Raw genomic sequence first — 21945 nt, 5'->3', positions numbered from 1 at the left:
CATTCTGCCAAGAAGCAGGAATGTTGCATTCAAATCACCCCTGATAGATGGCCATTCAGCCTCTGTATAAAAGCTTCCAAAGAAGGAGCCTCCACCACAGTCAGGAAGTTCTTCCTCGTGTTCAGATGGAATCTCCTCTCTTGTAGTTTGAAGCCATTGTTCCATTGCATCCTAGTCTCCAAGGAAGCAGAAAACAAGCTTGCTCCCTCCTCCCTGTGGCTTCCTCTCACATATTTATACATGGCTATCATATCTCCTCTCAGCCTTCTCTTCTTCAAGCTAAACATGCCCAGCTCCTTAAGCCGCTCCTCATAGGGCTTGTTCTCCAGACCCTTGATCATTTTAGTCGCCCTCCTCTGGACACATTCCAGCTTGTCAATATCTCTCTTGAATTGTGGTGCCCAGAATTGGACACAATATTCTCGGTGTGGTCTAACCAGAGCAGAATAGAGCATGAGTAGCATGACTTCCCTAGATCTAGACACTAGGCTCCTATTAATGCAGGTCAAAATCCCATTGGCTTTTTTTTGCCGCCACATCACATTCCTGGCTCATGTTTAACTTGTTGTCCACAAGGACTCCAAGATCTTTTTCACACGTACTGCTCTAGAGCCAGGCATTGTCCCCCATTTTGTATCTTTGCATTTCGTTTTTCCTGCCAAAGTGGAGTATTTTGCATTTGTCCCTGTTGAACTTCATTTTGTTAGTTTCGGCCCATCTCTCTAATCTGTCAAGATCGTTTTGAATCCTGCTCCTGTCCTCCAGCTTTTCTAGAGCTGGAAGGAAATCCCAAAGGTCATCTAGTCCAACTCTTTTCTACCAGACAGGAGGACACAATCCAGCCTCTGCTTCTAAACCTCTGGAGGAGGAGGAGGCTCTACCGCCTTTGCGTCAGGGATACCTTGATGATGCCTTGACACGTTGCCAGTGGGAGCCCCACCAGGCTGGTGCCGTTGATGGACATGATCTGGTCCCCGATGCTCAGCTTCCCCGACCGAGCGGCAGGCCCTCCGTTCATCATGTTGGCCAGGATCACGGTGGGCAGGATGGAGCCCCAGCCAGACTCCACGATCACCACCCCCAGGATCTCCCCCTTGTGCTTCGCCACCTGCAGCTGGAAAGCAAGGAAGGCAGGGATCGGCATCGGTAATAACACTACGCAACACAACTCTTGTTCCTGGGTTAGAAATGTCATTTCCTAATGCAGTGTTTCCCAACCTTCGTAATACTGTGACCTCTTCATACAGTTCCTCATGTTGTGGTGACCCGCCAACAAAAAAATTATTTTCCTTACTACTTCATAACTGTAATTTTGCTACTGTTATGAGTTGTAATGTAAATATCTGACCCGCAGGATGTATTTTCATTCATTTGGCACAAATTTGGCACAAATAGCAGATGCGCTCAAATTTCAATACTGGTTGGGCTAAGGAGGGATTGATTTGTCTTTTGGGAGTTGTAGTTGCTGGGATTTATAGTTCACCTACAACCAAAGACCATTCTGAACTCCACCAATTATGGAATTGTATCAGACTTGGCACACAGAACTCCCATGACCAACAGAAAATACTGGAAGGATTTGGTGGCCATTGACCTTGAATTTGGGAGTTGCAATTCACCTACATCCAGAGAGTACTGTGAACTCAAACAATATTAAATCTGGACCAAATTTGGCACAAAACCCAATATGCCCAAATGTGAAGACTGGTGGAGTTTGGGGAAAATAGACCTTGACATTTGGGAGTTGTAGTTGCTGGGATTTAGTTCACCTACAATCAAAAGAGCATTCTGAACCCCACTAACGATAGAATTAGACCAAACTTCCCACACAGAACCCCCATGACCAACAGAAAAGGTGGAAGGATGGTATCCTTGAAGGGACTGGCTTGACCTTGAAGGAGCTGGGGGTTGCCATGGCTGACAGGGAGCCCTGGCGTGGGATGGTCCGGGAGGTCACCAAGAGTTGGAAACAAATGAACAAATAAACAACAACAATATGATTCCTAAATGCAACCACGGAGCCCCCGGTGGCGCAGTGGGTTAAACCGCTGAGCTGCTGTACTTGCTAACCAAAAGGTCATAGGTTCAGATCCAGGGAGCAGTGTGAGCTCCTGCTGTTAGCCCCAGCTTCTGCCAACCTAGCAGTTCGAAAACATGCAAATGTGAGGAGATCAATAGGTACTGCTCTGGTGGGAAGGTAACGTGCTCCATGCAGTCATGCTGGCCAATGACCTTGTTGGTGTTGGCTCTTCGGCTTAGAAATGGAGATGAGCCCCAACCCCCAGAGTCAGACACAACTGAATGTCAGGAGAAAACCTTTACTATAGAAAACCAGAGGACGGGAAAAAATTGTAGTCAAATTGTGTCTCAATCAAGAGATAAAAGCATGAAAATAATAAATACAAACAATAATTAATATAATAATAATAATAATAATAATAATAATAATAACAATAATAACAATAATAACAATCACACAGACAGAGGCATAACACCATTGCTCAGATGATTCATTGGAACTTGTGCAACAAATACCATCTGCTTGTGACAAAGAACTGGTGGGATCACAAGCCAGAAAAAGTTACAGAGAATGAACACGCCAAACTCCTCTGGGACTTTCATGGAATCATAGAATCAAAGAGTTGGAAGAGACCTCATGGGCCATCCAATCCAACGCCATTCTGCCAAGAAGCAGGAAGATTGCATTCAAATCACCCCTGACAGATGGCCATCCAGCCTCTGTTTAAAAGCTTCCAAAGAAGGAGCCTCCACCACACTCCGGGGCAGAGAGTTCCACTGCTGAACGGCTCTCACAGTCAGGAAGTTCTTCCTCATGTTCAGATGGAATCTCCTCTCTTGTAGTTTGAAGCCATTTCGGATTCAGACAGACAGAGTTCTGGAGCACAACACTCCTGACCTCACAATCGTGTTAAAAAACAAAGTATGGATCATCGACGTCGCAATCCCAGGTGACAGCAGGATTGAAGAGAAACAACAGGAAAAGCTGACACAATATGAGGATTTAAAGATCGAACTGCGAAGACTCTGACACAAACCAGTAAAGGTGGTCCCAGTGGTGATTGGCACACTGGGTGCAGTGCCTAAAGATCTTGGCCTGCACTTAAACACAATCGGCACTGACAAAATTACCATCTGCCAGCTGCAAAAGGCCACCTTACTGGGATCTGCATGCATTATTCGCTGATACATCCTAGACACTTGGGAAGGGTCCGACGTGTCATCCAATACAACAGTTAGCAGAGTGTCTGCTATGGACTCATCTTGTTGTGTTTCAAATAATAATAATGATAATACTAGCAGGACTCCCTCCCAAAATGCAGTGCTCCTTGCAAGGTCACCTTCTCTCCTCCTTGACCTCTCTTTCCCTTGCATTTGCTCTTGCTTCCATTGTTCATTGCACCAATTTGAAAATAACCCTCATTATATCCTTTTGCCGACTGCTCTGGCACCTTGGCATAACAACATTAGCAGCATCGGCGGCGCCTGAACTTGTGCCGCATTGATGTATGCCTGTGTGCTTTGCCTCCCCTCTCCCTGCCTCTGAGTAGATTACCATTTATTTACACTCTCCCTCCATGTTGATTTAAAATCCAATTTCCACCCGACTTGTTGGTTTTCGGCTTCCCTTCCAGTCACCTTGGCTGCATTTCACCTCCAAAACGCCGGGCTCAGTCCAGATAAACATCTCTCCTCTCCTGATCACACCAATGACATTCCCCTTCTCATTTAGCATTTTTCTCCTCCAGGATGACTTTGCAGGATATTTTTAAATATTCAGCAAATGCAACAAAGAAACAACAAGATCTGTACATTTTATACCAACCATGGGACCCAGGCACCTTGCAATATAGACAGAATCAAAACCCAATAATTACATTTTTAAAAAGCACAATTAATTAAGCAATCCCACTAAAAGAGCTTGAAACACAGTGAAATGCAAATTGCTCTGTTAAAAGACTCATCTGCGGCATCTAGTCAACAGGAAAAGGATGAAGGATACATCTATATGGTGCAGTTAATGTGGTTTGATACCATTTTAGTTGACAGGGTTAAACCCCTCTGCCGGGGAGAGGCGGATGAGCTCCCTCTACCAGCTCCAGCTCTCATGCATACCACCCCCCTGTTGTGTCAGCTCCACTGGCTGCCGATCCAGTTCCGAGCACAATTCAAAGTGCTGGTTTTGACCTACAAAACCCTATATGGTTCCGGCCCAGCGTACCTGTCCGAACGTATCTCCTTCTACATCCCGCCTCGGAGTTTGAGATCTTCTAGGGAGGCCCTGCTCTCGGCCCAACCTCTATCACAAGTGAGATTAGTGGGGATGAGGAATAGGGCCTTCTCAGTGGTGGCCCCTCACCTGTGGAATTCACTCCCCAGGGAAATTAGGTCATCCCTCCTCTCTTTTAGAAGGAAACTAAACATGGATATGGGACCAGGCCTTTGGGTAATCTGGCAGATGGACAAAGGACAATGACGACTAGAATTGATAGGATTTGACAATGTGGAATGAACCTACGGATTCTGAGCTGGCGAACGTTGAGCATTAGATTGGTTTTATTGACTGTGATTGTTTTAATTGTTTTATAATTGCTGTTTATATGTGTTTTATCTTATTGTTTGTGTTGGCATCGAATTGTGCCTTTTGTAAACCGCCTTGAGTCCCCCCTCGGGGGTTGAGAAGGGCAGGGTACAAATGCGCGAAATAAATAAATAAATAATGCAGGGACATGAGAGAAGGATGATAGAAACATCAAATCATCCGGGCGTCCCCTGGGCAACGTCCTTGCAGACGGCCAATTCTCTCACACCAGAAGCAACTTGCAGTTTCTCAAGTCGCTCCTGACACAACAACAAAAAATTAGTTGACATGGTTTTCTACCTGGAGGTTTCATGGATAGATGTCAAATTTGAGAGCTCTTTTCATGACATTAATGAGAAATTTTAGAAATCTTGAGAATTTTTTCCGGGAAAGGAAAATTACAGAAAACAGCAGAGTTTTGAAATCCAGGGCTGACTCTACGCCAGCATTTTTCAACCTGGGGGTTTATCAACCCCTGGGGAGGGGGATTTAAGGGGGATTCAGAGGGGTTGCCAAAGACCATCAGAAAACATATTTCTGATGGTCTTAAGAACCCCTTTGGCAGAGAAGGCTGAAGATCACTCTGCCTGTCCTCCAAGGTCATGTGGCCAACATGACTGCATGGAGCGGCGTTACCTTCCTGCCGGAGCGGGACCTATTAATCTCCTCACATTTGCATGTTTTCGAACTGCTAGGTTGGCAGAAGCTGGGGCTAACAGCAGGAGCTCACACTGCTCCCTGGATCTGAACCTATGACCTTTTGGTTAGCAAGTACAGCAGCTCAGCAGTTTAACCCTCTGCGCCACCAGGGGCTCTATGGTTGCATTTAGGAATCATATTGTTGTTGTTGTTGTTGTTTATTTGTTCATTTGTTTCCAACTCTTGTTGACCTCCTGGACCATCCCAGGCCAGAGATCCCTGTCAGCCGTGGCAACCCCCAGCTCCTTCAAGGTCAAGCCAGCCCCTTCAAGGATACCATCCTTCCACATTTTCTGTTGGTCATGGGGGTTCTGTGTGGGAAATTTGGTGTAATTATATCGTTAGTGGGTTTCAGAATGCTCTTTTGATTGTAGGTGAACTAAATCCAAGCAACTACAACTCCCAAATGTCAAGATCTATTTTCCCCAAACTCCACCAATCTTCACTCACACTGCTCCCCGGGTTCGAACCTGCGACTTTTCAGTCAACCACTTTAGCAGCTCAGTGCTTTAACCCACTGCAGCACCGGGGGCTCCAAATTTGGTCCAGACCTAACATTGTTTGAGTCCACAGTGCTCTCTGGATGTAGGTGAACTGCAACTCCAAAACTCAAGGTCAATGCCCACCAAACCCATCCAGTATTGTCTGCTGTCATGTGTGCTAAGTCTGATTCAATTCCATCGCGGATGGAGTTCAGAATGCTCTTTGATTGTAGGTGAACTATAAATCCCAACAACTACAACTCCTAAATGACAAAATCAACCCCCCCGCCAACCCCACCAGTATTCAAATTTGAGCATATCAGGTTTGTGCCAAATTTCGTCCTGTGAATATATCCTGCATATCAGATATTTACATGACAATTAATAACAGTAGCAAAATTACAGTTATGAAGTAGCAACGAAAATAATTTTATGGTTGGGAGTCACAACATGAGGAACTGTATGAAGGGATTGAGAAGATTGGGAAACACTGCTCTACGCAAAATTCTCACAAAATTCTTGTGCAAATTTTACATTAAGTTTCTAGTAAGAGCCTTTCTGTACAGAAAATAGTTAATTGTTTTAGTTATTTCCTCAGTATTATAATCTGCCTCGAGCTGTGGGGAGAGGCAGGTAAGAAAATAATTATTATTTTCTGTGCAAAATAACAAAACTGCAAGTATTTTGATTGGATGAATTTATCTAATTAGGGATTCTTCACACCCATAACACTTGTTTTTCAACTATTTAAAGCTAGGTTGTTGTAGTTTTTTTCGGGCTATATGGCCATGTTCTAGAGGCATTCTCTCCTGACGTTTCGCCTGCATCTATGGCAAGCATCCTCAGAGGTAGTGAGGTCTGTTGGAACTAGGAAAATGGGTTTATATATCTGTGAAATGACCAGGGTGGGACAAAGAACTCTTGTCTGCTGGAGCTAGGTGTGAATGTTTCAACTGATCACCTTGATTAGCATATAATGTGCCTGGGGCAAACTTTTGTTGAGAGGTGATGAGATGTCCTTGTTTGTTTCCTCTCTGTTGTTGTGCTGTTGCAATTTTAGAGTTTTTTAATACTGGTGGCCAGATTTTGTTCATTTTCATAGTTTCCTCCTTTCTGTTGAAATTGTCCACATGCTTGTGCATTTCAATGGCTTCTCTGTGTAGTCTGACATGGTGGTTGTGAGAGTGGTCCAGCATTTCTGTGTTCTCAAATAATATGCTGTGTCCAGGCTGGTTCATCAGGTGCTCTGCTGTGGCTGACTTCTCTGGTTGAAGTAGTCTGCAGTGCCTTTCATGTTCCTTGAATCGTGTGTTGGGCAATGCTGCATTTGGTGGTCCCTATGTAGACTTGTCCACAGCTGCATGGTATACGGTAGTCTCCTGCAGAAGTGAGAGGATCCCTCTTGTCCTTTGCTGAACGGAGCATTTGTTGGAATTTCTTGATGGGTCTGTAGATAGTTTCATCATCATCATCATCATCATTTAATAACTTATTAATCACCCTCCATCCGAGAATGCCCCACGCGATTTACAGCTAAATTACAAAAGATAAAATACATACATACAAAAATTAAAAATCAACAGAGATCGAATGCTCTAGTAAAAAGCCAGGTCTTAAGTGCGAGAGTGAAAGGCCCTAAGTCACGCATGGCTCTCATGTAGGGCGGCAAGGAATTCCACAAGGCAGGGGCAGAAACAGAAAAAGCCCATCTGCGCCTGGTCCTTTCCAAGTGCACTTCTCTAGGACCCGGTATATGAAGTAAGTCACGTTGGGCTGGTTGTTGCAACCTCCAATGATGGGAGAAGGAGAGGTGGTCCCTAAGGTACAATGGACCCTGGCCGTAAAGAGTTTAGAAGGTCAGAACTAGCATCTTATACAGGCCACGGTACTCAGTTGGAAGCCAATGTAAATGTTGCAGCACTGGTGTTATATGGCATTTCATGGGCATTCTTGTGAGTAACCTGGCTGCTGCATTCTGAACAATACGGAGCTTTCGGGTCGTAGACATCAGAAGGCCCACATACAGGGTGTTGCAATAGTCCAGCCTAGACGTGACTGTGGTATGGATGACTGTTGCCAGAACCTCATCAGATAGGTAGGGTGCCAACTGCCTCGCTTGTCGTAGGTGGGAAAAGGCCTGTTTGCTGGCAGCAGCGATCTGAGCTTCCATTGTCAGCTGTGAATCCAGGATGACACCTAAGCTCTTAACAGTGGTCGATGGAGATAGGACTTGTATGTTGTGTTTCCTCATCAGCTTCCCTATGCGGTCAGTGGTTCCCTTGATGTATGGCAAGAACACTTTTCCTCTGGGTGGATCTTCATCTTGACTCTCATGGCTTATTCTCGGTCTTTAAAACTATTTTTTAAAAATATATTCTTTTCATTCCGATGAAGAAGGCAAAAGACCGAGTTGAAAATCCTGTTCTGGGGAGCAATCTGGAGCTTGGAAACCTTTCATCTTTCGAATAGCATCATCTGAAAAAGTAACTTCTCCAAGATCTCTGCAAATTATCCTTTGGGAGGTAGGAGCCAAGCCATGAAAAGGAAGGAAGGAAGGGAAAAACAGAAAGCGTTTGAACGAGACGGATCACCCCATATTCCTCCTTCCTCCAAAATTGCGAAGCTGCACCAACGGCAGGGCCTTTGTCGAAACAGCATGCTGTCTGCTTTTAAATGCAAGACACAGAGGATGGGAGATGCATTTTCACAGCAGGAAAAAGACCCCGCTCTGTTCGGCGCTGATTAACCCACAGCATGGGCCCTGTCTCCACATTAAATCAATCGCATTTATGAAAGGAGAGATAGACAGAGAATACGGAGCAAATTCAAAATGGGAACAACATCCCCGGGTTGAGAATGAAGGAGGAAATTTAGTTTGTTTACATCAAAGAAAAGTGGATTGTTGGTGCATGTTGGAGACTTGTCTATATTCGACTAAACTAAAATCAGGAAAAGTCAGGAGGTCCTTGCTCCACTGAAGAACACCAAACATGAAATCAGATATCAGCATATCACAAGGGTGGGTGTTCAATGGAGAAGACATAACCGCTAGGGCTGGGCGGTTTTGTTTCGTTAATTCGTAATTCGTTAATAATTCGTTAATTTTTTCAATTACAAAACGATAACGAAGCATTCTGGAGCAATTTTTTTAAAAAAACGAATTTTTAAATAGTTTTGTAAATGCTTCGTATTTCGTTATTGTATTCGTTTCGTTATTGTTTTGAGGTCGTTATTATTTTCGCATGTCTGGGGCAAGTTTTATGGTTGTTTTTTGTTTAATTAGTGAAAAAAAATTATAATATCACACCAACAGTCAACAGAGGGAGAGGGAAGCTTCAGAAGTTTTTGGAGGTTTTTTAGCGTATTTCGCGGTCGCGTCCGCCATTAACGAATCGATTCGTTATTGTTTCGGAAATCGATTCGTTAATGTTTTGTAATTTTTTTCACATTTACGAAATTTCGTAAATATCGAACCTTTTAAAAGGAAAATTTTGTAATTATTTTAAATAACGAAACGCAAAAAACCCCAAAAAACGAATCGATTTTAGAAACAAATTTTTCCGTTGTTACCCAGGCCTAGTAACCGCTATAGCTCCTTCCTATTTCGTTTGGACTTTGAGAGAGCTCTCCAAGGTGCTGAAGCTCTTTGGCAGATAGGTTTCTGAACCTTGGAGAGCTCCCTTAAAATGGAAATTAAAATACAGGAATCGTGGAAAATGGTGGAGGAGTAAAACAGTCTTTGTGGATCTGGTGCATCCTTAGGTCTCTAGTTTTGAGTTATTTGAAACTTGAGCATCACTATGGAATTGACAGTTTGGGGATTGACAGACCAAGATGGCAACTCTGTGGAGAGAAAACACCATTGTTTGTCCCATAACTTCCAACAGATCTTACTATGATTCTAGACATCCATTTCCATGATTCTACCAGTTTTAACTATGTATTTTAATCATTCCTATATGGAATCAGATTTGGAAGAGAACTTAAGGGTCTTGCATCCAGGGTTGATGGAAAACACTATCAAAGTTCTCTGCTTAAAAGCCTCCAGAGAAGGAGACTCCAGTATTATTTCAGTGTTTGTTTGCTTTGGGTTTCAATTTACATATTATATGACTTTTAGTGTTACCTGGAAGAGAATAAGCTGGATATAAATGCTTATTATAATAGAGTCTCGCTTATCCGACCTTCGCTTATCCGACATTCTGTCTTATCCGATGCTCTTATCCAACACCACTCTTTTCCTTCTGCATTTCCCCTTCAATTAAAGTTCTCCCCAACTCTTTCCACTCCCAATAAGTGAAAAAGGCTGTATAATGATTGTTGTTCTTATTATTTGCCATTTGGTCAGACTTTTTGGGAGGTTTCGTGATCTTTGGGGATTACCTGAACTAAAATTGCCAGATTTACTTATTTATTTACAACATTTGTATTCCACCCTTATTAGCCCAAAGATGACTCAGGGTGGCATACAAGTCAGCATCAATTAGATGCCATATATAAAAATACATACATCAATAAAAAGCAAAAACATTACCATACATTTAAAAACCATAAAAGAAATGAATAATAAAAATGATAAAAACTATGTCTTCTTGTTCAAATCCTCAACCGTTCCATCATCTTAATCATTCCGGGTTCATTTTCCGATTTGAGTTTTTCTGGTCATGCTGTGGTTCCAAACGTTTGCTCAAAGAGCCAGATTTTCACTCTTTATGTTGATTTTGAACCACTTTGACTGGTTTGGATGCAAAGGATTCTGCCCAAATTTTAAAAAATAATTTAAAATTTCAGGTGATTTCTGAACTTTTTGAGGCTCAGGGTTGTTGTAGGTTTTTCGGGCTGTATGCCCATGTTCTAGAAGCATTTTCTCCTGGCATTTCGCCTGCATCTGTGGCAGGCATCCTTAGAGGTTATGAGGTCAGGTTTCTGAGGATGCCTGCCACAGATGCAGGCGAAATGTCAGGAGGGAATGCTTCTAAAACATGGCTATGTTGTTGTTCATTCATTCATTCGTTTCCAACTCTTCGTGACTTCATGGACCAGCCCATGCCAGAGTTCCCTGTCGGCCGTCACCACCACCAGCTCCTTCAAGGTCAATCCAGTCCCTTCAAGGATGCCATCCATCCATCTTGCCTTTGATCGCCCCCTCTTCCTTTTTCCTTCCATTTTCCCCAGCATAATTGGGGAAATTGGGCACCACAATTCAAGAGAGATATTGACAAGCTGGAATGTGTCCAGAGGAGGGCAACTCAAATGATCAAAGATCTGGAGAACAAGACCTATGAGGAGTGGCTTAAAGAGCTGGGCATGTTTAGCCTGAAGAAGAGAAGGCTGAGAGGGGATATGATAGCCATGTATAAATATGTGAGAGGAAGCCACAGGGAGGAGGGAGCAAGCTTGTTTTCTGCTTCCTTGGAGACTAGGACACGAAACAATGGCTTCAAACTACAAGAAAGGAGATTCCATCTAAACACAAGGAAGAACTTCCTGACTGTGAGAGCCGTTCAACAGTGGAACTCTCTGCCCTGGAGTGTGGTGGGGACTCCTTCTTTGGAAGCTTTTAAGCAGAGGCTGGATGGCCATCTGTCAGGGGTGATTTGAATGCAATATTCCTGCTTCTTGGCAGAATGGTGTTGGACTGGATGGCCCATGAGGTCTCTCCCAACTCTTTGATTCTATGATTCTATGAAATGGAACATGGCTATAGAGCCCGAAAAACCTACAACAGCGTAGTGATTCTGGCCATGAAAGCCTTCAACAATACATTTTTGTAGCTCTATATGCCTTGGGGTGTTTCGAGGGCCATGTTTGCCCCACCATCCATTCCTATTTCCAGGTTTTTGGGACTGTAACTTCTATCGTTCTTTTCCGATGGCACATTTAGTCACACAGCTGGGATTTGTAGGCCAACAGCATTTAGGAGGCACCAAGCTGAGGACAGGGATGCACGTCTTCATAACAAAGGAAGCAAAATCCAGTAATTGCCATATAACAGCAGTAATAACAAAAAAAGCACCCTGAAAAGCACAGTGAGTTTAATTTGATGCTCCAGTTGGATATATGCTTTAAAATATGCTTGAAAGGAACTCTTAAAACTCCGCGTGGGTTCTCAGCATGCGCTTCACTAACAAGCAGTTGAAGGGAGAGCAGATTTTGCATTGCATGGAAGAGGAAAGGAAAACACATGCACCTCTTTGCAGTTCTCTGAGTTGGAGAAGTGGATGAGGTCGTCGTTGTACATCTCCTGGGTGTTGATGATGTCGCTGTACTCCTTCTGGCTCAGGTCCTCCGGGTTGATGCCGTTGGCGCGGAGGAACTCTTGGTAGGCCACGCTGAAGGCTTGGCCGATGGACTGAGCAATCAGCTGTGCCTGGGAGAGGGAGGGAGGAAAGAAATGAAGAAGGAAAGAAAGAAAAAGGGGATAATGTGACGGAGAGAAAGGCAATGCAGAGGGAGGCTCTCAGAGCCACCTGCCTCCAACTCCAAATGGCTCTTCTGGACTACAATCCCCCATCCTCTCTTGGATGAGAGAAGTCCCATCTAGTCTCCATGGGACCATTTGGTGGCTTCCATGAATCTACTCTTCCATGATAATAAAGGTGGCTGAGTCTTGTAATAATAGGTTATTGAATACCAAACCAAACAACCACAAGCTCGATAAGACTTGATTACACTCTATGTCAGGGGTCCTCAAACTTTTTAAACAGATGGCCAGGTCACAGTCCCTCAAACTGTTGGAGGGCCGGATTATAATTTGAAAAAAAAAACATGAATGAATTCCTATGCACACTGCCGTCAAGAATTCAATGACTGCACATTGCTTAAGTCGTATTGACTGACCGTCTGTGCAGGGTTCCATACTTCACACTTTAACAACACAACCTTTCAATTCTAAGGCTTCCCACCAAAATGGAGCTGTAGAGGAGAGTCTACTGAACAAGCCAATACATGCTGCATACCAGTACTCCCATCTGTTGAGGAGTTACAAAGGTGGAGGCATAACTTTTCATTCAATGCTCGTAGTGTAAAGCCACATCATGTGTTGGAACCAGCCCTCAAACACAAATGCCATTCCAGGTTGCCTCTGATTTAAAGGGCCTTTAAAGAGCAGTCTAAATTATTAAACATTCAAGCACTTGATGAGAAAGGTAATAATGCATGAACGTGAGCATGGGCAGAGAAGCCCAAGTGGAATAAGCAAAGAGGAAAGACTTCAAACCCTGCTCAAAAGGGACTAATCGAGCACAAGCTTCAGCCATGCACGGCCTCTGAATTATGCATCCCTCCTGTTGACTTACGTCCTCCGATTCGAAGACATGGCAGATCATCTTGTACTGCTTCTTCCCCTCCGGGGCCCCCGGGGTCGTCTCGATGCAGTCCTGGGAGGCCGACCGGGGCATCCGGCGCCTGGCCATCAAGACCACAATGTTGCCGATGTCGGCGATGTAGGAGATGGTGCGCAGGGCATGGTCCATCATGGTTTCCTGGAGGAACACAGCATCAACGAAATCCATCAGTTGTTGCGTTTTGATTTTGGAAATGCAAGGACCCTGATGGACATTATCTCAACCGATGCTTCCCAAACTCTAAGCCTTCAAGTGTTTTGGAACATCAACTCCCAGAAGCCTCAGCTGTTTTGGTCAATGATCATGGATTCTGAGAGCTAAAGTCCAAAACACTCAAAAAGGGCCTTCTCTGTGGTGGCCCCCAGCTCTGGAAGTCGCTCCCCAGAGGTATTAGACAAGCCCCCACCCTGGCAGTCTTTAAGAAGAACTTCAAAACTGTTCCAGTGTGCCTTCAATGAATGAATGAATGAATGAATGAACAATAATTCCCTGATCTGACCTCGCAAGCACTTTATTTTACTTGTTAGTGCAATCAAATCCTACTTATCCCTCGGATCCCTTGTCTAGATACATTAAACTATTGTCTCACCCAGTGTTTTAATTTTTAATTTATTGGATCTGGCCCTGCCCACTGAGATTAATTTCCTTGTCTTAAATGTCGCGATTTTATATTGTTGATGTACTATTTATAATGGTATTTTATTCTGTATATTCTATTGCTGCGTTTTGTTGTATATTGATGTACTGCATTATTGGGCTTATTATAATAATATTATAATATAATATTGTATATAACAACAACAACAATAATAACTTATTTATTTATATGTAAGCCGCCTCGAGTCCCCTTGGGGAAATGGTGGTGGGATATAAAGATTATTATTATTATTATTATTATTATTATTAATTATTATTATTATTATTCTGACACAAAAAGACAGTATGTCACAGCAAACGAGAACTCTATGCTGGATTTCGCATCACAAAATCACAAGTGGAACACATCTCAAGCGTCTAGGACTGTGTGATGTATTATTATTATTATTATTATTATTATTATTATTATTCTGACACAAAAAGACAGTATGTCACAGCAAACGAGAACTCTATGCTGGATTTCGCATCACAAAATCACAAGTGGAACACATCTCAAGCGTCTAGGACTGTGTGATGTATTATTATTATTATTATTATTATTATTATTATTATTCTGACACAAAAACACAGTATGTCACAGCAAATGAGAACTCTATGCTGGATTTCGTATCACAAAATCACAAGGCAAACAATTCCCAAGCGTCTAGGACTGTGTGATGTATTATTATTATTATTATTATTATTCTGACACAAAAACACAGTATGTCACAGCAAACGAGACATTACATGCTGGATTTCGTATCACCAAATCACAAGGCAAACACTTCCCAAGTGTCCAGGACTGTGTGATGTATTATTATTATTATTACTATTATTATTATGACACAAAAACACAGTATGTCACAGCAAATGAGATCTCTAGGCTGGATTTCGTATCACAAAATCACAAGTCGAACACTTCCCAAGCGTCTAGGACTGTGTGATGTATTATTATTATTATTATTATTATTATTATTATTATTATTATTATTATTCTGACACAAAAACACAGTATGTCACAGCAAACGAGACATTACATGCTGGATTTTGTATCACCAAATCACAAGGCGAACACTTCCCAAGCGTCCAGGACTGTGTGATGTATTATTATTATTATTACTATTATTATTATGACACAAAAACACAGTATGTCACAGCAAATGAGATCTCTAGGCTGGATTTCGTATCACAAAATCACAAGTCGAACACTTCCCAAGCGTCTAGGACTGTGTGATGTATTATTATTATTATTATTATTATTATTATTATTATTATTTGGACACAAAAACACAGTATGTCACAGCAAACGAGATCTCTATGCTGGATTTTGTATCACAAAATCACAAGTCGAACACTTCCCAATCGTCTAGGACTGTGTGATGTATTATTATTATTATTATTATTATTATTATTATTAAATTGTCAGAATTTGGAAAATATTGAGCTAGACTGTAGGACCCATTCTATTGGGGAACTGTTTGTTGGCTAGCCAACCTGATTCGCCCATTGAAAGTCCTAGGGTCCAACCACAACCAAACACAGGTATTAAGTGTTTGAGGCCAATACTAAATGAAGATAATAATACAGCATCATCTGCATACAACAGTAAGGAAACATGTGTAGAACGGAACTTGGGGCCATGACCATTCACTAAAGCCTGGAGTAAATCATACAGGAGTATACTGAACAAAGTAGGAGCCAGTATGCAGCCCCTGCTTGACCCCAAGTGTAGCACTAATTCTATAAGATATCTGGCCTTCCTCAGAGCATCTAATTCAACAAATAGTATTGGTGTACAATTGTCTTTTTAAATATATATATATTTATTGATAGTGTTAAAAACTTAAGAAAAAGAACTTTTACATCGAAAGTGGGAGAACATATTCATCTTGAATAGAAAAGTAAGCCCTAGGCTTCACTTCCCAGCCAGCAGGCTTGCTTGACTAGTACATCCAAAAACTTCCAAAGACATCCAAGCAATGGCTTTAAAAGGTTTGAAATCTGAACGTTGCAGTGGACACACGTATGCACATCAGAAACCCATTTGGATGTGCTAGAAATCCAAAAAAACTTACAACATTCGAGAGATCCACTTCCAGTGTACAACCCTAGTATGTACAGCAGGTCTGTAAGATACATACATCAGCCTTCAATCCATTGCTGGTCTTAACAAGAGTGAACCATTGATTCAACAAAACTTGTGTATGTCTTTATTTAACACAGGCATGGGCAAACTTCGGCCCTCCGGGTGTTTTGGACTTCAACTCCCACAATTCCTAACTGCCTACAGGAGGTTAGGAATTGTGGGAGTTGACATCCAAAACACTTGGAGGGCCAAAGTTTGCCCATGCCTGTGTTAACCAGTCAACCCCTCTCCAATGCCAGAAATACAGCTTAATGGTGTAATATTAGAAAATGGTGACCATTTCCGCTCCCTTGGCAGCCACCTCTCCACCAAAGTCAACATTGACACTGAAATTCAACACCACTAGAGCTCTGCAAGTGCAGCTTTTTTCCGAATGAAGCAGAGAGTATTTGAGGACTGGGACATCCATAGGGATACCAAGGTGCTTGTTTATAAAGCTATTGTCCTCCCAACCCTGCTATATGCCTGCGAAACGTGGACTGTCTACAGACATCACATGCAACTCCTGGAATGATTCCATCAGCGCTGCCTCCGGAAAATCCTGCAAATCTCTTGGGAAGACAAGCGGACAAACGTCAGCATGCTGAAAGAAGCAAAGACCACCAGCGTTGAAGCGATGGTCCTCCACTATAAACTCCGCTGGACCGGCCACGTTGTCCGGATGCCCTATCACTGTCTCCCAAAGCAGTTGCTCTACTCTGAACTCAAGAATGTAAAATGAAATGTTGGTGGGCAGAAAAGAGATTGAAAGATGGGCTCAAAGCCAACCTTAAAAACTCTGGCATAGACACTGAGAACCGGGAAGCCCTGGCCCTTGAGCAGTCCAGCTGGAGGTCAGCTGTGACCAGCAGTGCTGCAGAATTTGAAGAGGCACAAATGGAAGGTGAAAGAGAGAAACGTGCCAAGAGAAAGGAGCATCAAGCCAACCCCAACCGAGACCGCCAACCAAAACCAATGCCCTCACTGTGGGAGAAGATGCAGATCAAGAATAGGGCTCCACAGTCACCTATGGACCCACCCTGGAAGATTATCCTACTCGGACAATGAGGGATCGCCTAAGTAAGTTAACAAATTCTCACTGATTCAGTGAGTCAGCTCTATCTAGAACTAGATGGTTGTAGGCCCTGTTCCGTAAATGTTTTCAGCTTGCTGAAAGTTTTGGAGAACTCAGGGATGACTGAGAACGTAGCTATGGTACTTTGGTGGTTTCCAGGGAATTCTCTTCCCCAAATAGGTTCGAGACTTTGGACGTCACCTTAAAACTTTCAAAGGAAAGTCTCTCCGATGGCACTTACCTGCGTATCTGCATTCAGCACCTTAATCCTCTGCGTGGAGATGAACAGATCCACTTCGGTCAAAGCCTGGGAATCTCCTTCCGAGCTCTAGAAAAAAACAAAACACAAGACAACAGTAGAGGGAGATGGTTAAGCCTTTCCTGGGGAATACTCCTTTCCTCCCAACAGTGAACACGATGGAGAGCGGGGCACACAACAACCAACAGCAAGACAAGGTCGCTATTTGGAAACGCCCCTTTCCAAAATACATGCACAAACCTATCCTCTGCTAGGATCCTTGTTCAGATTGTGAGTCCTAAAGCAAGGAGGTCCAATGTGGGCCAATAAGGGGATAGTAACAGACTTTACTGGAAATAATACATGGCTCAAGGCGGAATTTCCTAAAAAATAATCATTCCATTAGAATGGTTCCCCAACAAGGGTTGCTACTTCAAAACTAATTTTGTTCCTGTTATGTAAATATCTGATATGCAGGATGTATTTTCATTCACTGGACCAAGTTTGGCACAAATACCCGATATGCCCAAATTTCAATACAAATTTGAACTCCCATGACCAACAGAACATACTGGAAGGGGTTAGTGGGCATTGTCCTAGACTTTGGGAGTTGTAGTTCACCTACATCCAGAAAGTACTATGGACCCAAACTTGGCACAAATACTCAATATTGCCAAAGGTGAACACTGGCATAGTTTGGGGGGGGGGGGGGAATACACCTTGACATTTGGGAATTATCGTTGCTGGGATTTATAGTTCACCTACAATCAAAGAGCATTCTGATCCCCACCATCGATGGAATTGAGATACAGAACTCCCTTGACCAACAGAAAATACTGGAAGAGTTTGGTGGGCATTGACTAGAATTTGGGAGTTGTAGTTCACATACATCCAGAACGAACTGTGGATCCAAACTTGGCACAAATACTCAATATGCCCAAATGTGAACATTGGCATAGTTTGGGGAGGGGGAGAATAGACCTTGACATTTGGGGGTTGTTGTTGCTGGGATTTATAGTTCACCTACAATCAAAGAGCATTATAGATAGAATTGGGCCAATAGATAGAATTGGGCCAAACTTCTCACATAGTACCCCTGTGACTAACAGAAAATACTGTGTTTTCTGATGGTCTTTGGTGACCCTCTGACACCCCCTCTTAACCCCCCTCAGGGGTCCCGACCCCCCAGGTTGAGAAACACTGATCTATGCCGATCTGTGTGTTTTGTACCACAAGCCAACAACTTGGAGGATTTTTGCTTTACTGAACGAAATGAACCCACGCGTTCACTTCGTTCATCTGGAGAGGCCCTGCTCGTGATCCCGCCTGCGTCGCAAGCGCGTTTGGTGGGGACACAAGACAGGGCCTTTTCTGTGGTGGCCCCCCGACTCTGGAACACCCTCCCCAAAGATATTAGACAGGCCCCTACATTGGCAGTCTTTAGAAAGAACTTGAAGACCTGGCTGTTCTGATGTGCCTTCCCAGAATAGGAAATCTCCAATACCAAGTCCCAGAAGCACTTTAGTAGAACTAAGATTGCTGCACACTGCACACTGCACTTGCCCCATAAGCCTTACATATTACCTGTCACATCAGCACTTTTAATTCTGTACCCTTTACTCTGGCCCGGCCCAGTTTTATTGTGTTTTGGTGTATTGTTTATTGCTTGTTGTTTTGTTGTTTAATATTGCTTTAACTGTTTTTAATTTGCTTTAGGTTGTATTGTTATGTTGTGTGTTGAGGCCTTGGCCTTTGTAAGCCGCATTGAGTCCTTCGGGAGATGCTAGCGGGGTACAAATAAAGATAATAATAATAATAATAATAATAATAATAATAATAATAATAATAATACTTTTTTTGGGAATCTAGCAATTCTCTTAGGCCATTACACTATGTCCAATCATGACTTGACAGAATTATTCATTTCTGAGTCTCATCTACATTCTCTTTGTGTTAGGAACCAGGTAAAATGTTTTCTTTTCACCGTTAGACAAAAAAGTAGAGGACAATTTGGGGAGGCTCAAGTCTTATTGGAGCCCACCTGGATAGACAGGGCCTTTTTCAGATTCCCCAGAAGGCTGCATTTTGAGGAAACCAACAAGGCTCCGTAGATGAACACACAATCATTGCAAGTTATTGTTTTTCCATGATGGTTGGTGGAGCGAGCTCTCACACACGAAATACACAGCAGTTCTCCTCCCATCTCAAAAACGGATCATTAGTCCTATCCGTGGTGATATTGTTTGTATAAATGCATTACTGCCCCAGTTGTCGTTCCTTATTCAAAATTAGTTACAACTCTGCTAATGACAAGGAATCACTTTTATTAAGGTGCCAGCCCTAAGGATTGCACCCAAACATCTCCATCAGGTTTGCAAAGCTGTTGTTGTGTGTGGCTTCTATGAAGTGTCTGCTGGAACTTAGCATGGGACTTACGTGTTTGTAAGTGGACTTATGTGTGCAGAAGCTAGCATTACGCAATTTTGCGATGTCTCTATTCAACCTTGAAACTGCCATGGCATTACATGTTCAGGCCTGTTGTCTGAGGAGAACCAATAGTGACGGAAAGGGCACCAATGAGGAATGCCCTTCAATGTGCATCAAGGCACCATGTAGGAAGTGCCTGAGCACAACAAGAGTAGCAAATGCACAACAGAAGGGTCCAACATGTGTAGCCAATGTAAAATAGACATGTGAAACACACATTAGAAGTGTCTAATGTGCATAATAAGTGTCTAAGGTACACCAGAAGTGTCCAATGGCCATTAGAAGTGCCCAATGTGTATGATAGATGACCAGTGTGCACTAGAAGTGCGCAACAAGCACCAGAAATGTCCAATGTCCATAATAAGTCTCCAATGTGTACAAGAGGTAGTATCCAATGTGTGTGGTGTAATTTATTTATTTATTTACAGTATTTATATACAGACTTTCTCACCCCTGGGGGGACTCAAAGCAGTTTTGTGCACCAGTAGTGCAAAATGCACACTAAAAGTGCCCCGTGTGAATGGTAGGTGTCCATTGTACACCAGAAATTTCAATGTCCATCAGAACACACACATTAGAAGTGTCCAATGTGCATAGTAAATGTCTAAGGTACCCTAGAAGTGTGCAATGCCCATTAGAAGTGCCCAATGTGTATGATAGATAACCAGTGTGCACTAGAAGTGTGCAAAAAGCACCAGAAATGTCCAGTGTCCGTAATAAGTCTCCAATGTGCACCAGAGGTAGTATCCAATGTCTGTGGTGTAATTTGCACCAGAAGTGCACAATGCACACTAAAAGTGCCCCATGTGAACAGTATATGTCAATTGTGCACCAGATGTTTCAATGTCCATCAGAACACACACATTAGAAGTGTCCAATGTGCATAGTAAATGTCTAAGGTACCCCAGAAGTGTGCAATGCCCATTAGAAGTGCCCAGTGTGTATGATAGATGTCCAGTGTGCACTAAAAGTGTGTAACAAGCACCAGAAATGTCCGATGTTCATAATAAGTGCCCAATGTGCACCAGAGGTGTACAATGTCCATCAATGAACAATGTACAATGAACATCCAATGTAGCATCCAATGTGTGTGGTATAAGGTGCACCAGAATTGTACAATACACCCGAATAGTGACCCATGTGAATAATAGGTGTCCATTGTGCATCAAAAGTTTCAATGTCCATCAGAAGTGTGCAATGAACATCAGTAGTACCCAATGTGTATACAGTAATGTGCACCATAAATGCGCATTGATAGTGCCCCATGTGAATGATAGGTGTCCGTTGTGCATTAGAAGTTTCAATGTCCATCAGAAGTGTGCAATGAACATCAGCAGTACCCAATCTGTGTGGTGTAATGTGCACCAGAAGTGTGAAATGCACACTAATAGTGCCCCATGTGAATGATTGGTGTCCATTGTGCATCAGAAGTTTCAATGTCCATCAGAAGTGTGCAATGAACATCAGTAGTACCCAATGTGTGTGGTGTAATGTGCACCAGAAGTGTGCAATGCACCCTAATAGTGCTCCATGTGAATGACAGATTACCATTGTGCATCAGAAGTCTCAATGGCCATCAGAAGTGTGCAATGAACATCAGTAGTACCCAATGTGTGTGGTATAATGTGCACCAGAAGTGTGAAATGCGCACTAATCGTGCCCCTTGTGAATGATAGGTGTTTGTTGTGCATCAGAAGTTTCAATGTCCATCAGAAGTGTGCAATGAACACCAGTAGTACCCAATGTGTGTGGTGTAATGTGCACCAGAAGTGTGCAATGCACAGTAAAGGTGCCCCAATGTGAATGGTAGGTGTCAGTTGTGCACCAGAAGTGTCAATGTCCATCAGAAGTGTGCAATGGGCATCAAATGTGCTGAACGTACACCACAAATGTTTGATATGCACCAGAAGCACCCAATACACACCTGACTATCCCTCTTATTATCCAGATGCACATCTTTGCAACACACTAATACGGTTCCTTTGCATTTCTGCAATAGAGCTATGGATTCATTAAATTACAAGACACAGACACCTTATCTGTGTTCAGTCACACAACCAACTAAGAGCACTATTGTGTTCCAATGTTCAGTAGCAGAGAGAAAGAAGGAGATGCCAGGCAGGAAATGAGGTGCTTTCCAACAGAAACCACGCAATGGAACCAAAAAGGATGAATATCCAGCAAGCCTCAAAAGGAGTCTTCCAAAGGAACCAACAAACCACTTTATCCACCCAGTCACACACATTTTTAAAATAAT

At 42.9% G+C, this 21945-nt stretch overlaps 1 protein-coding gene across 3 annotated transcripts in view; it reads right to left on the bottom strand.

Moving 5' to 3' along the window:
* The window catches only part of APBA2 (amyloid beta precursor protein binding family A member 2), a 114248-nt gene that overhangs the window by 14149 nt on the left and 78154 nt on the right, over positions 1-21945 (bottom strand). For all 3 annotated transcript variants that reach the window (XM_060755777.2, XM_060755776.2, XM_060755778.2), the window contains 4 exons: positions 17205-17291; positions 13080-13265; positions 11972-12151; positions 902-1114 (listed from right to left, as the gene is read on the bottom strand). In XM_060755777.2, the coding sequence (XP_060611760.1) occupies positions 902-1114; positions 11972-12151; positions 13080-13265; positions 17205-17291 (666 nt within the window). The remainder of the gene's footprint in view (positions 1-901; positions 1115-11971; positions 12152-13079; positions 13266-17204; positions 17292-21945) is intronic.

The sequence above is a fragment of the Anolis sagrei genome, chromosome 9 (assembly GCF_037176765.1).
Source record: "Anolis sagrei isolate rAnoSag1 chromosome 9, rAnoSag1.mat, whole genome shotgun sequence".
Taxonomy (NCBI): Eukaryota; Metazoa; Chordata; class Lepidosauria; order Squamata; family Dactyloidae; genus Anolis; species Anolis sagrei.
Note: the sequence above shows the minus strand (reverse complement) of the source record. Positions and strands in the feature narration are given on the sequence as shown.